Genomic DNA, 15,247 nt, shown 5'->3' with positions numbered 1-15,247 from the left:
TATTCACTAATCCAGTTAAATTGGTTTTGCTTACAATTGTGTATTGTATAAGTATTGCTTGCTTGAAATAAGCCAGATGGATCTCTGGTTTCCAAGGATTGTTCTGTAACCTTACTGAAGCAAAATATCCAAGTTTAAAATACATTTGTTTGTCCTAACACCAAAATGTTTTGCTTTGCTCCCTCTACTAAACTTTCAATTTTAAAAATATAAAATCAATTCCTCATCTTTCTGATGATAATGCAGTCTGGCACTATAACATTCTTTCATTCTGATGTAATATACAAGTCAGTGCAAGCATTGTCTTGTAAATACTAAAGCAATTGGGGTACTTATTAAAACATCAGTAGTTTGAGGATTTCAGGAAATACTTGTCATGCACTGACAAAGCACCCCAAGAAAGTCTGTGTTCTAGGGTCGATTTTATTTTTTTAACTCAAAGCCATTTAAATCACCATTTTTAATCGTAATTTAAATCAACCAGGAAATCTTGATTTAAATCTATTTTTAATTTTTTTTCAATTTTATTTTTAAACTATTTTTCTAAAGATATTAACAGTTTAAACATGTTGATTTACAATGAAATTTAGCCTCTACACTAAATATGGTGGTACTTTTTGCTAACCTGGAAGTCGCACTATATATATTTGAAATTATGTAGCATAACATATATTAGATACTTGATTTTTGTTTTTTTATGTTAGAAAATGCTGAATGATGCGTTTTGTATTTACTAGCCTATTTTTTTAACTTGTGATTTCTCAAGCTATACTTGGATGGAAATTAGAATTTAAAATGCAAAAAGCTAGCTTTTTAAATTAAAACTACTTCAAGTATACCAGGTGCATAAGAATAAAAATTTACCAAAATATGTTCTGCATTTAAAACTAAGGAAGTATTATCTGTAGTTAGTGAATTGAACTGAATGTTTCTGTGCACCATGTCCTTCAGTGTTTTAGGACAAGTAGATGTCATCTTCGTATACCTAGGTTTATTCATACATTGGAATAGGGAAAACAAGCTTTCCTGCTTTTTCAGCTTCCTGTCTGTTTTTAATTTGAATGAAATAGTCACAGAACTGAACTAGCTGAATAAACTGAAATGAAAAATATATTCTCTCCAACTGTAGAAGAGGCTGCTGCTGATTTTTTTAAATTTATTTTTATAAATCAGTTTTTATTTATCCTGCTGGCTTCATAAATAGTTCTAGAGCCTCACAGGCCATATTGGGGAGAAAAAAAACTGAGTGAAGTTATTCAAGATGCCCAACTGCCCCAAATTAAATGTTTTGAATGCTGCTGTGACTTATATGGGACGCTATCTAATACAACAATATTTCATCAAATATTATCAATTCTATATGTAGAGGACCTTAAGCACATTCAGATTTTTAGCCTCTGGTCATAGTGACAGCTATTTCCAGAATAATTCCATATTCATTTTTCAACCGTATTCAAATGTATTAAATTACCTCATTCTGAGTTTAGTAAATCCACCGTATCCAATTCTTAAAGCAGTATAATACGAAAAGTAGGATGATCTGTGTAATAAACTACAGTAATATAAAATAAAATACACAGTAATCAAACCATTAACTGCATGTGTTGGAGGGTATATGTGTTTTAAAGGTGGGTCTACTAGTCCCACCTATTAAGATTGACCATCAGTTGTCATAAGATCCAGTTTTCAGTTGCTAGTAATTTTACTTGACTTTAGATTTGTGCCTTTTGCTATCCCATGAAAATAGACCCAAATTTTATCAAGTTATAATAAGCCTTTGAAAAACTGTAGTTCACATATGCTTAGTAGAGACTTCTTGGATTTTAACAGCTAAATCTCAGAAGATCCCATTCTCAGTGTGCATGCTTGAGCCTCTCACAGCTCCTTGTGCTCACCATACCGCATGTGCCATTGCCACAGTGACTGAGTATGCTTCAGTCCAGGGCTACAGGTGAGAAAGCCAGACTTTCTCTGTAATGGCTGCTGCGGGCTGGGGCTGACCAGTGGAACTGTGAGCAGGGAGCCTGTCATGTCACTCAGTTGACCACCTTGCTGGAACCCAGGCAGTGTGGAGCAGGAAGCGGTGTGATTGGAATGCAGAGGGGACAAAAGCCAGACTGGGACGAAAGAATGGAGTAGATTGTGACAAGGAGTCTGGGGAGGTTTGGGGGAGGGGAAAATGGGAGGCTGAGACTCTTTGGAGGAGGAGGGCTGGGACTTTGGAGGCAAGGTGACAGAAGTGTGACAGGGAGGTTGGGACTGGCAGCTTTCAACTGCAATAACCATGAGAGCTTTCAGAGTAGCAGCCGTGTTAGTCTGTATCCATGAAAAGAAAAGGAGTACCCACGAAAGCTTATGCTCAAATAAATTTGTTAGTCTCTAAGGTGCCACAAGTACTCCTTTTCTTATAACCATGAGACAGTCCTTTCTGTTCCTGCAGTTCCCTGCCTTATACACCACACGCCTTCTAACTTCAACAGATTAAGTAGGGATTCTACAGATAGAAGCCACTCTTTTTATGCAAACCTGATTCATCCCCAGAGTAGGTTCATCCTGTGCACAAATACTGGGGCCTTGTGGGGAAAATATAGTATGTGATATAAGACTATATCATAGTGCACAGGCAACTCTAATTCTTTCACTTCCTAACTTTTGAGTGCTTGACATTTCTATCGGAATGTTCTTTTAGCATAGATTTTGTATGTAGTATATTACAAAATACACCCTCAAACCCTTGTCTTCAGGCACTGAGTATTCATTAAGGTAGTGGTCAAACCCTCTGCCTTCTGAAAACGTTGATCATGCCGGGGTACCTTTCTGTATGCAAAGAAGTTTGTCTTAAAATTTGCATCCAACTGCTATATTTAATATGCTGAAGCTCTGGAAATTACTAAGTTGCTCTAATTACTAAGGAGACAGTTTATTCACTTAATGATTATAGATCTGATTCTGGTTATAGACTAATTCTGAGGGATAATGTACTGAATAATCTTTGATTTTTGAGGCAAAAATACCTATTTATTCTAACTTTTTTTTCCTGTTTAGCTTGTCTGCCCATCTGCAACTCACATTTACTGGTTTCTTCCATAAAAATGGTATGTCTGTTAAAATTCATTATACTACATTATAATGTGTAATAAACCTCTTAAACGTTCAGTATCAGGGAATACACTTGAGCTGAATAGATTTGCCATATATTACAATCCCAGATGTTTGTACAGTGTATTTTTTTAATTGCTTTGAGCTCGACTATCCCACTAGCACAATACTTATATATTTTTACTTTTTACAATAGAAAAATGCGTACCTTCTCATATGTACTTTAGATAAGTGCTTTGTGACATTAATACTAAGCAATAAAATGTTGCAAACTTTCACTCAGTACATGCAGATTCTGTTAAAAGCTTAAAGTCTTTGTCATGCTTTTAAACAGTTAATAGCTAAAAGTTGAGTTGAGTTGTTCTCTTTAAGCAAGTATCCATATGGAATTTTTCTGGTTTTCTTGGGAATTTGAAGTGGAACAAAAAAAAAAATCAAGTAATGCTAAATTCCTATTTTGAGGTTCCACAAAGTTGAAAGAATATTTTCATTGATATAAAATATAGACCAGAAATGAAACTGAAAATGCCATACCTAGATCTTTAAAGATGAACTGAAATCTTGTATTTTGCTAATGATTTACAGTTGTAAATATCTGTATGTATATATGCAGCCGTAACTTCACAAAAAGTTAATAGAATTCTTGAACTACTAAGATGTGAGTCCATGGTTCTTTCTCCTCCAGTTAGAACAGGAAGCTGTGTTCTTTATGGTGCTTTAGATATTGGTAATTTATTAACTCTTACATACCCGAATTCAGTTCTTTGCAGATAAATAAAAGAAAATTACTTTAAAATATTTTATTTTAAAAGATTTATTTCCAACTTTTAAATGAACACATGTATTCTGTTAGTGACCTTTTTTGTAGTATTCAAAAAATATTCAGCTCACTTAAAGATCTATATTTTTAGTATGGGTAATGGTGTCTGCAAACATTTATGCTCTCTGAACATTTTGTATACTTGGCCTGGAAATTTTTCCAAAATACACTTAAATTATGGTTAGTAGCATCTGGATTTGAAAAACTATTTTGCCAGTGATAAATGGGAATTTTGTTTTGGTGAGTGCGTGTTGCTCCCTTGATCTAGGAATACTTCTGAGTGTTCCTTTTGTGGAATTGAAGAGGAATATCCAAAGAAGAGTGCTGGTCCCACTGCTGCCCTGATTCCATTTGGGAATGCTTATCTTCTGTTTATACCCTCAGGAATTTTTCAACTTGTTGCCTCTACTCTAATGCTTTATCATGGAAGCAACAAGGAGATCAAGGAGCCCATACCCTGTGGTGAGAACAGAAGCAAAAGAAATCACTGGTTGCTCCCCATGGCCTGGCAGAGGATGGGGGTGGGGGAAACGAATGCATAGTGCTGTAGTCTAGTTTCAGACACCTAATGATCCATTCCTCCCAAATATGGTCTGTGGACGACACCTAATGGGAAGCACACTATACACAACTTCAAATAGTTGGTGTATAGAATGGGGACGCCTGGGTGCTCTCTATGGGCCCTGCTGACAGACCATGTCTTTTAATTTAATTTCTGGCTTAGACTCCCTGTGTTGGTAGGTTTGAGCAGATTTTTCAAGATGTTAGCATAATTGCTGTAAATCATTCTGTGACTGTTGGTAATGTGGCTGCGCTGTTTAACTATGAAATCCTCATACGTTGGTGCTGCTCTTTCAGTAGAGACATATGCATAGTGAAAACAATATGATTGCATGTTCATCCTAAAGAACATCTCTCATGAGCAGTAGTGAATACTAAATATAGAAAGTTTTGTGACAGACTAGCCATTGACATGCTTTTTTGGTGTGATAGTAAAAATTATTCCAAAAGCTCTCAGAATAATGCTAACTACTTTTTATTTTGCAAATTAAACACAGCTATGGTTTTTTGTATATCTGCTGGTCGGTATTCTTTGATAGGAATGTCTTTCTGTGAACATTTGTATTCTTGCATGAACAGGATTAATTTTCAAATTAACAGTGAAAAATTCTCTTAAAACTAAAAAGCATGTAAATCTATTACAATTCTTAAGATTGCTAATGCCCCTGTAAGTAATTAAAATTTGCAGGTGAGCTACCAAAATTGTTACTAAATTAAAAACAGATCATGCTTGTTCAGTGTGAATATAATGCCAGTAGGAAGGTGAGTTAGGAGACACAGGGCATGGTCTCTAGTATGCTGACAACTCTTTGATGTCTCATCTGATCTGATAGATGTAATTGAACATTTTACTTGGTGTCTGAGATTTTGGCTTTGGATGAGGGCTAGTTGGTTTAAGCTTAACACAGATAAGACTGGGTGTTTCCTGAGGTAATAGGGTGGGGGTGGCAACTAGAAGAAATGGCAGATTATGAAAGTCCTTTGATTGTGAAACTGAGTAACAAACTGGATATACCTCTGCAATTTTAAGTATTAGCATCTAGCTGTCACTGATAGTTCAAGGTAGCAGCTTTGACCAAGACTGCCTGTTAAATATCTGCTGGTCAAGAGCAAAACCTCTTTTTTGGATGTAGACCTTTCTACAATGATCTGCGTTTGTTGTCATCACACTGTTGTGATGTTCTCTGGGGATGCATCTTAACTTTTTAGAAACTAAGTTAGTGAAGAATATGGTTGTCCAGTTCAGTGGTGCAACATGCAGAAAGCACATTGTAAGACCATCTGTTTCACCGCTTTTCATGAAGCCATGGTGTGAGATATATGTACTTTTTTTATAGTAGGTGCTTTGGGCAGTTTTTATTTTGGTTGGAGTAAGCTTGGATAGATAAATTACTGTTTGGGATTTTTTAAAAATCTTTTAGTTTATATTCATATTTACACAAGCACCTAGAGCCATGAATAGTGCTCTGAAATACATTTGCAGAAATAGAAATATTCAGATGAGTAAGGAAGAAAAGAACTGGACTGCAGGAATGTTGCTAGTTAATTTAATAAGGATTTGATTTACTTAATAAGCAGCAGATCAGTAAAATAAACTAGTTTCCAGTACACTCAAATTGTCTGAAATAGTTATTTTACTTTGTGATGGTTCTAAATTTCAGTTTTAAGAGGACAGAGTTAGATCTGAAGAAATCTGTTCAGTGCTGGACTGGTCAGTCTGTATTGCCAGAGACTGAATTTGTTCTCCACAAATTATCTTAAATTGACATGATGAGGCCTTTATTTACACTGTAAATGTGTTTGATTTTTATTGGCATTGATGATCATACTACTGGTAGTAGCCATCTTGAACATTACATCAATTGGAAAATCTGTAGCACAGGGATTGTAAAATTATTTATTTTAAACTGGATTTTTTTTCAGTTCTCTCGTTGGTCTCTAACACTCTGCTTGGGGTTGAAAGTTGTGATTTCTAACTGATGGCATTTGGGTCCTTGGCAATGATGCAAAGTAAATTGTAGATTTGGGAGGAGTAAATAAGAATTTTTTATGGGAAATAATTTAGGTCACTCACCTGAAACTGGAGTTTTCTGGCTTTTCTTAACAAATCCACATTCACCCTTTTTTTCCTATTGCTTCAGAAGCTTGTGGTTGGTGAATGTTCTACTCTGCCTCTGGGCTGTACTACGAACCTGTACAGTACCCTCAATTACAATTTTTAGTTATAGCAGTACTGGGTACATGTTTATGATGTAAACTTGCATTTTGGCATGTGGATCTGTGGGGGAGACCTATTTGGATAACTCCAGTTACAGGTAAATGATTCAGTTTTTTACTGGCTGTTTCCTTAAAAGGGGAGTTAAAAACTAGAGTTGTACTTTACTATGAACCAAGAGCTAAAAAAAGACTAATGGAAGTGAGTTTGCCCTGTTATGTTAAACTTTCAAACATTACAGATCAACTCTACTTACATTTTTAATCTGCTAATAATGGAGCAGTTATAAAGTAAGATTCTTTCTCAAGATGGGGAGCACTGAAATTTCAGTAGGAGTGTGTGACTTTAGAACTTTGCAGAAAGTCCTTGTATCTGAAAATGGCAATGATTTAAAAAAAAAACTGCAGTAAACTTGTGGGCACTGAATAGAGTTGTTACTTTTTCAAGATTTAAAATATTTTTCTGTTTAGATAAGCCATCACAAAACTCAGAGAATGAACAAAATTCTGTAACCCTGGAAGTACTGCTTGTGAAAGTTTGCCACAAGAAAAGAAAGGTAACATGACTTGAGAAACATTTCATAAATGTTAAAGTGCAAAGCTTAATTGATTCCTAAACATCTCTTTAGCCTCCAGGTTGGTAATGTTAGTTAATGACAGCATGATGCTTCAGTTAAGAGATTAAATTGATCTTAAACTTACATTACTACTAGAGAGCACTACCTGTCTAAATTACTTTCTGTTGATTATGGATGGAATTTTCAAAAGCACTTAAAATTGGCTTTATTCTGCTCTGACTGAAGTCACTGGGAGTTTCTGATTTCTGCGGGAGCAGAGTTGACCTGTACCGATCACTGTGGAAAGTAATCTTATAGGAAAAGCTGCTTAACTTGTTGCCTGCTGTTCTACTTATGGATGCTATCCTTAATCTAGATGTGTGTTTGGAAGGAAATTAACTTCTCACTTTCCATTTTTGCCTGCCAAGATATTTTTGGGTATATTTACATTTTAGGAGGCGCAATTTTTATTCATTCAGCTAAAGTTGTAAGATGATTTCTTTCTTGCAGATCTTGAAAAATCTAAGTGGTAAACTTTCCCTCATGAATGTGGGTTGCCTAAGACATCAATTAAAAAATCTAGTTCCCATTTAAAATATTACTAGCTTGTATTGTTATGAAGATAACTTACCAAATGTAGCATGTCTTTCTGAGTTTGCATATAGCTATGAACAATGTCAGAGATAGGCACTGAAATGATTTACAGGGGATGAGGTACCCCCAAAAAGAGAACTGGGTGAAGAATGAAGAAATGCAGTTTTTTCTTTTATAACATTAGTTAGGCTGAAAAGGAGTACATTAGTGGAGACCTCCTTTCAATTTGAAGAGGAGTTATAAAGCTTCAGATTTCCAGATGTCTAACAGCAGAAGCCCAGTATAAAAGATGGTGTCCCAAATTGAGACCTTTCTTACCACCTCAGAAGCTGGGCTTCTCACAAAGGCACTGCCTTGGACTTTGCTGGTGGCCACACCAGCACTCATATTCATTTAACTACGCCACATGCATTTGTATCTGCACCTGACTAGTAAGTGGGCTAAAACTTTTCAAGCTTTTTTCTCTTGGATGAAACCTACGTAAGAGTGTAATGACTGTAGTGGAGGTTCTCAAATTTCAAAGAGATGTTCAGCTTTATTTAATATAATTTAGTCTCCTTGTACATCTCACTTAATTTGCTGTGTTTTTCAACCATTCTTTATGTAAGACATTTTCCATTTTTTTGTCCTGTCACCAATGTAAATCCATATTTCTGATTTATCTCCATGTATTTTGTTTACATTGTGGTGATGTCCAGAGGCAGATTAAAATAGGCATTGTACAAAGTTATAGGATAATTGCTGTACTTAGGAGCTTACAACCTTTTGTATTCCCCAATCATCTGCCACCTCTTCTCTCCCTTTCCTTGCTCTGTTCTGTGTTCATTTTTTATATTGTTTCTCTGAAATATTTTTGTTTGACAAATTTAGTGTACTACAGTAATTTTCAGAAGCCTTTCTGAATTAGCTTACTACTTTAATTATACTTAATGCTACACCCCGGCTACCAGCAAATTTCACTTCTTGAAATTAGCCATCCAGATAATTGATCTCCAGGATCAAACCAGACTAATCCAACCAGACATTTCCTTATATACTCTTAAATCCCTCATGACTATGGAAATGTGGAAGCCAAGTTGTGAATCTGTTTCCATTTAGGTTTAAAATTAGGGAAAGTACTTTGGCTGAACGTTCTTAGATGCCAGACATTCAGACCTGCTTTTAAGATCTGTCATGTAATTCAACAGTGTTGGTTACTATTTAGGGGGTGGACAAGTAGAATGATGGGAGGTAAATGTTGATTATTTTAAATATAAATTTTGTTGCGAGTTTAATCATTCTGAAGGTTTCCTGCCTTGTATATCCAATATGACAAAAGTGCTTCATGATTTGTTTGGGAGACACTGCATACGGCAAACCCAAATCTCCCAAACATTTCATTAAGACCACTTCGTAATATTGGAAGGACAAGACGAGAGCCCTTAACAAAAGATTACATATTTTCATTATATATATTGTAAGTAAATGGAATTAAATGGGGACTAAGAACTACTTTACGGTCTTATTGAATGCTGCATGATAGTGTAACAAATTAATCACTTTTCCAAAAAGATGGCTGCTCCCAGAAGCTATTATAAAATGCCATTTTTAACTACACTTTCAAATTTCTGTTTATGCATGCAAAACCTGCTGTTTCAGATTGATAGTTCCTTGAAATTTGAATCTAGTCATACCAAGAGGATGCATTGTTTTAGGCAGCACTGTTGTTTCCAAAATGACGGTAGGGCAGATACAGATAAATTTTACATATTTTCAGATAGTGAAGAATTTCCATTTAACAAAAACCCCAAACCTTAAAAACTTTCTTTTATGCTTGCAGGATGTCAGTTGTCCAATAAGGCAAGTTCCTACAGGTAAAAAGCAGGTGCCTTTAAACCCAGACATCAACCAAATAAAGCCAGGCAACTTCCCATCACTCGCTGTTTCCAGCAATGAGTTTGAACCCAGCAACAGCCATATGGTGAAGTCTTACTCGTTGTTATTCAGAGTAACTCGTCCAGGAAGAAGAGAATTTAATGGAATGATCAATGGTGAGACTAATGAAAACATAGGTAAGATCAGTTTTTGAACGTGCATTTGTCAGGTTTAGCTTATATGTATGTATATAGTCTTTCAGAATTTCAGGTTGACTAGTCATGCTCAGTAGGATCCAGAATCAAATATGGGTGACTTAATTGACTTCCATTAGTTTGTAAAGATGTCTGTTTCAAGACAGTACTAGAAAGATAGCATGCCTTTAGATACACACCATATATAATGGGTTTTGGTATCGTATACACATGTAATAGCTAACTTTTATCAAGATGTATGGTAATGTGCATATAATACCAAAGGCTAGCTCTGGCACAGAGTTGATGATATAAAACAGAACTCTGGAATCTCTTCATTCCTGCTGTTGATTAATTGTCCTGCCAAAACACTGCTGGAAGGTTACTAGTGACTGAACTAAACGGATTCCACAGATACTGCTGTGGCTTTCATTAACAGAGCAAACTTTTTTAAAAATAAAACTGACTTAAATCTAATACCTTAATTTTACCAGAGAATTATAGTATTCCACAAACATCAAAGCTTTAATGGTAGTTTAGAGAAAAATAGTCCAGTTCTTTTTATTTTTGCTTTTAATTGTTACAATACACGATGAAAAGGGAGGGAGAACAAGGCTCAAATTCTGTAAGCCAGTTTATCTAACACCAAGTTAAAACGTGATTAACACTATAAGAATGGGGTATCCTAAAATGTTACTAATATTCAATTTAATGATAAAGTTCCAAAAAACATTGATCATATTACATTAATCCTTGCCTCTGTTACTAGTTAAAAATCACACATGTTAACTTAAAATATATAGTTGGGTCTTTATTCACACTGACTTCCCAATTTGCTGGAATTGCCTGCATTTTTAACAATTGTATGCAATATTTTTGAAATGCAGATGTCAATGAGGAGCTTCCCGCTAGAAGAAAACGTAATTCTTCAAATCGTGAAGATGGAGAAAAGACTTTTGTGGCACAAATGACAGTATTTGATAAAAACAGGTAATATTATGAAAATCAAATGGTTTTCTTTTGTTACTCATGCAATTTGATATTAAATGAAAATCTACTTTTGAATTTCATTTTTCTCAATTTTTGTATTCTACATTTTCAATGTGTAGATCAGTGGATGGCTGAAACAAGTGTTAGCTTGGTCTTTGCTGTGAAAGAGTAAATTCCTTGAAAAACTAGTTTGCAGATTTCACAGAGGACGCTTCAAACCTAACGTTCTTTTATAACCAATGCAGAAAACATATTCCCTGCTAAAACAAGTTTTAAGATCCTCCTGCGGATAATCAGCATAAAATCTGTCCCCTTATCAGTTGTCAGAGACAGATGTAACTTCTGTAGTCTTATGGACCAGTGACTGCATAATTAGGAAAATAGCTCTTAAGTACATTAGCTAATATTTTATTTGTTGAGAGAGAACTTTCTCCTTACCCTGGTGATGCAGCCACATATACTATCCCATAATCATCTCAAGGATAGATTAGTTATCCATTACTTCAGTAACACCACAGTAATTGCATATTTCTCCTGTCAAAAGCATATTATTTATCTGAATAACAAGTGTGTGCTGCCTCATTGTAAATATCAGTTACCATTGATTATGCAGATTTGTTTAAAGAAAACTGGTTTGTGTTTTTATTGATTTGTTTGGTTATCATAAAACACTTATTAAATGTTTTTGTTTTTTATTAAGATAACATGGCACTAATTAGTGTACTTAGTTTTTTTAAGGCAGTTTGCACTTATTTACAACTTAAAGCAATCCAAATGCTTCAGAAGATACCCGTTACTCAAAGTAACGGCAAGTGAATACTCCAGTATTCTGTGTTTTTTGTCATACAGTGTTGTAGCCGTATTGGTCCTAAGGTATTGGAGAGACAAGGTGGATTAGGTAATATCTTTTTTTGCAGAGGTTTGCAACCAGAGGTCTGGGTCCCACGGGGGGGGCCACGAGCAGGTTTCAGGGGGTCCGCCAAAATAAACCAGAGAGCAGGGCCAGCGTTAGAGATGCTGGGGGCCTAGGGCAAGAAGCCCAAGCCCCGCTGAGGGCTGAAAGCCGAAGCCAGAGCAACTTAGCCTCACGGGGCCCCCTGTAACAGAACATCAGTGTCTTGTGCTGACACAACTCAGTCTGCATCTATATGCATGCAGTTCAGTACAGTCCTGGTGTCTGCCTTTTTTGTAGTCAGCTTGGAACTCACTTGTGTCCAGAGTTGGGTTTGATGATTTAACCATACTGTTGTCTTCTTTGAAACCTTGGGATATGACAGTTGTTTTATTTTGTGGAGCACTGGGTAGGAGTTCTTCAGAGTAGAACCAGTCCAACTCAGCCATATGTACCGGATGGGCCAAGAAGTGTATGGCCAGCTGTTGGGAAGTGGAACCAATCTGTCCTCAGTGATTTTCTGAATTGGCCTAAAAGCTTCTGTCATGTCATTCCTTTAATAGAATACTCCTGGGGAAATTCTGCACCACTGCACATGTGCTGAATTTATGTCCCCTCCAGATTTCTTTGCTTCCCCACAGAAAAATGACTTTCTGATGGGGAAGCAAAAGGAAGCCACAAGAGCAGTCATGCAGCCCTCCCCAGCAGTATGTTTTGGGTGCCCAGGGCAGCTGGCAGAGAGATAAATCACTGTGGGGTAGGTGGTGGGACTGGGGAAGACCCGGCCAGTGGCTCCTACCCTGTGCCAGGCTCAACTGCTAGTCCCAGCTGGGTTGTGGAGGACGTTGCTCTAAAGCACTATCAAGGTTTTGGTGATTGTAACACAAGATTGAGTTTGGAGTTCACCATTACTGTTTGAAGTAGTTTCAGTGGATTTATGAAGTCTGCTGATTTTACCTTTTATCTGTGTATGTTGCATAACGGTTTTTAATGCCTAAGTAATTGCCTGCACTCAGATTGAAGAGCTGTTAGAATTCTATTAGTTGCAACTGTATTTTGGAAATCTGAGTTTCTCTTGCATTGGTTGCCTCTTGTATTGTAGCCAATCCCTATCCACCAGAAGCAAAAAGTGTCCTTTTTCACTTGTTGGCAAATACATTGCTCATAAGATACTGATGTGGGACACTTCAGGTTCAAGATTGCCTCCCTGTCTTGTCTATGGAATATCTGATGATGATAAATATAATTAACTAACCTATGAATATTCAATACATCTTTACCAGAATATAGCTTATGTCCTGGCATCCAAATCAATACTCAGCTCACTTACACTGTAAGCAAAGATCACCTTTAGTTTAGGTTAGTGGTTAGGACTAACAATTAGCTAATAATTATTTCCATAAGTTCTCCTCTTTCAAAAATATAAATTAACTGTATCATATGTTATGTATGATATTTTGTCTAAAATGCATAGCAGTGCATTTAACTCCATCACATATCAAAAATATCTGAAAAGTAGTTAAATTAATCTTAAATATCATCTTTACTGCAAAATCAACAAAATTCAAGTGCATATCAAGTGACCAGAGGAAGTAGAGTATGAACTTCAACAGAGATTGTTCCCTGTGTTTTCTGATAGCACAGTATTCCAAATTACAAACGTATTTCATATTTAGTACCTCTTTACTTTCTACTTATTTTTCTAAGTTACAAATGGTTAGCTATTTTCTTTTGTTTTTATTTACCATAAAGTTCAAAATTCAGCTTGGTAAACATCTTTTTCAGTTTCAGCAAATTCAAATTATGAAAGAAAACATGTTTCCCACTTCAAAGATGCTTTCTATTTCATTAATATCATTCTTCATTGTCTGAGTTGCCAGTTTTCGCAACTACACTTCCTTTTAAATTTTCCATAAAAACACAATCATTTATATTAATCATTTGAGGCAAGTATTTTTTTAATCAGTGTTTGGGGCAGAGTATCCAGAATAGGCAAATATTTAAGACTCAGTCCTCCAGTTGGGATTTCAGATTTCAGATATATTCCCTGTTAGTCTCCTTTCTTTTTTCTTTCTGTGCATGTTTTCTTTTTTTTCTTCTAAACCTCTTTCCATTTTCTGAATGGAGTAATGATGGATCATTTCGCGGTTTACCAAATGCCATCAAGAAGCAAAACAAATAGGTCTTTGTTACGTTTATAACTTTAGACTGTTGAAATTCTTCCACTATGGTAAACCATGTTTCTTATCTAAAGGCAAAAGGTAAGGCTCTTCCAAGTCAATAAGCAACTATTACAGTATCACCTGCTGAGACATCTAAAAATATAGGCAGTACTGTTTTCCTGCAAGGCATGATTCTTATATCGAATACTGATAAAATAGTTTGGATAAACTGAAGTAGCACTTAACTATTTAGCAAGCAATTTTGTAAGTTTGTTTCTTTCTGACATGGAGTATGCATTTGCAACTTTATGAGCTCTTGATAGGAATTGGAATGTGGCTAGTAAAATAATAGTGCCCTGAAAAGCAAAATATAACATCTTGCTAGGAAGTGAGCTCATGGGATTGTATTTTGACATTACAGAATACTAAGGGCTTGTCTACATGGGGCGTTAATGTGGTTTGGCTACTACTTGTAAAGTGTAGTAAGTCAGAGCGGAGTGTGGGACTTCACTATGCAGCAAGCTAGTTTGCTGTAGATTCATTTTCTGGCTTGCTGTGCAGTAACATCCCATGTTGACAACCTTTAGTTGGTGTTTCTGTATACCTTCAGAAGTGACATAGAAACTTGTGCTGCCATTAAACATTTTCTAGTATATGACTTAAAATTGTACTTCCTAGTCACTTCTGTGTTGCTCCTCCATGGTGTTCAACATGAGTGACAGCGAACTTAATTAAATATTTTTCTGTAGAAATCTTAGCAGCCGAGCTTGCATGGCTGACTTGAGAATAATCATGTTTGAGATGAAATGTTTATACAGATTATCTAATGCATATGCTTTGGCATTGTCCTTACTTACATTGTCAATATCTGGACAGAAGTGAAAAAGCACAGTATCGTGCTTGAATTGTCTGTTGCAGTGGAGACAAAGGTGTGTTGTGAAGTTTTTTGAGAACTTCATTCATTAAACCAACTGTCTTTGAAAGATGGCTTCTGAAAATGGCAATGGTGGTGAGTGGGACAAATTCTTCAGTCTTAGGAGTCCTGATCTGATATCCTGGTATATTGGTTTGTTGACTGGAAGTATTAGAACATGGATAATTTGGGTATTTTTTGATGACATTTGGTCAATAGGTTTTTCATTTACACGAAGATTCTCATCATTGCATTCATTTTGTATTTAACATTTATTTTCTCGTATCACATGTGGTATTCTCTCTAGGATTTTTTTGTCATACTTTGTTACTAGGTGTCCCATTTTCATCAGTTTTTGTTTTAGCTGAGATGCAGGCTGTGTTGTCAAATACACTTC

At 35.8% G+C, this 15,247-nt stretch overlaps 1 protein-coding gene across 1 annotated transcript in view; it reads left to right on the top strand.

Moving 5' to 3' along the window:
• The window catches only part of SUZ12 (SUZ12 polycomb repressive complex 2 subunit), a 51,190-nt gene that overhangs the window by 17,200 nt on the left and 18,743 nt on the right, over window positions 1-15,247 (top strand). The window contains exons 5-8 of the mRNA XM_077833341.1: window positions 3,046-3,095; window positions 7,166-7,251; window positions 9,665-9,896; window positions 10,781-10,883. Of these exons, the coding sequence (XP_077689467.1) occupies window positions 3,046-3,095; window positions 7,166-7,251; window positions 9,665-9,896; window positions 10,781-10,883 (471 nt within the window). The remainder of the gene's footprint in view (window positions 1-3,045; window positions 3,096-7,165; window positions 7,252-9,664; window positions 9,897-10,780; window positions 10,884-15,247) is intronic.

This window comes from Eretmochelys imbricata, chromosome 14 (assembly GCF_965152235.1).
Source record: "Eretmochelys imbricata isolate rEreImb1 chromosome 14, rEreImb1.hap1, whole genome shotgun sequence".
Classification (NCBI taxonomy): domain Eukaryota; kingdom Metazoa; phylum Chordata; order Testudines; family Cheloniidae; genus Eretmochelys; species Eretmochelys imbricata.
The sequence above is the reverse complement of the archived record's forward strand: the minus strand, read 5'-3'. Positions and strand labels throughout refer to the sequence as shown.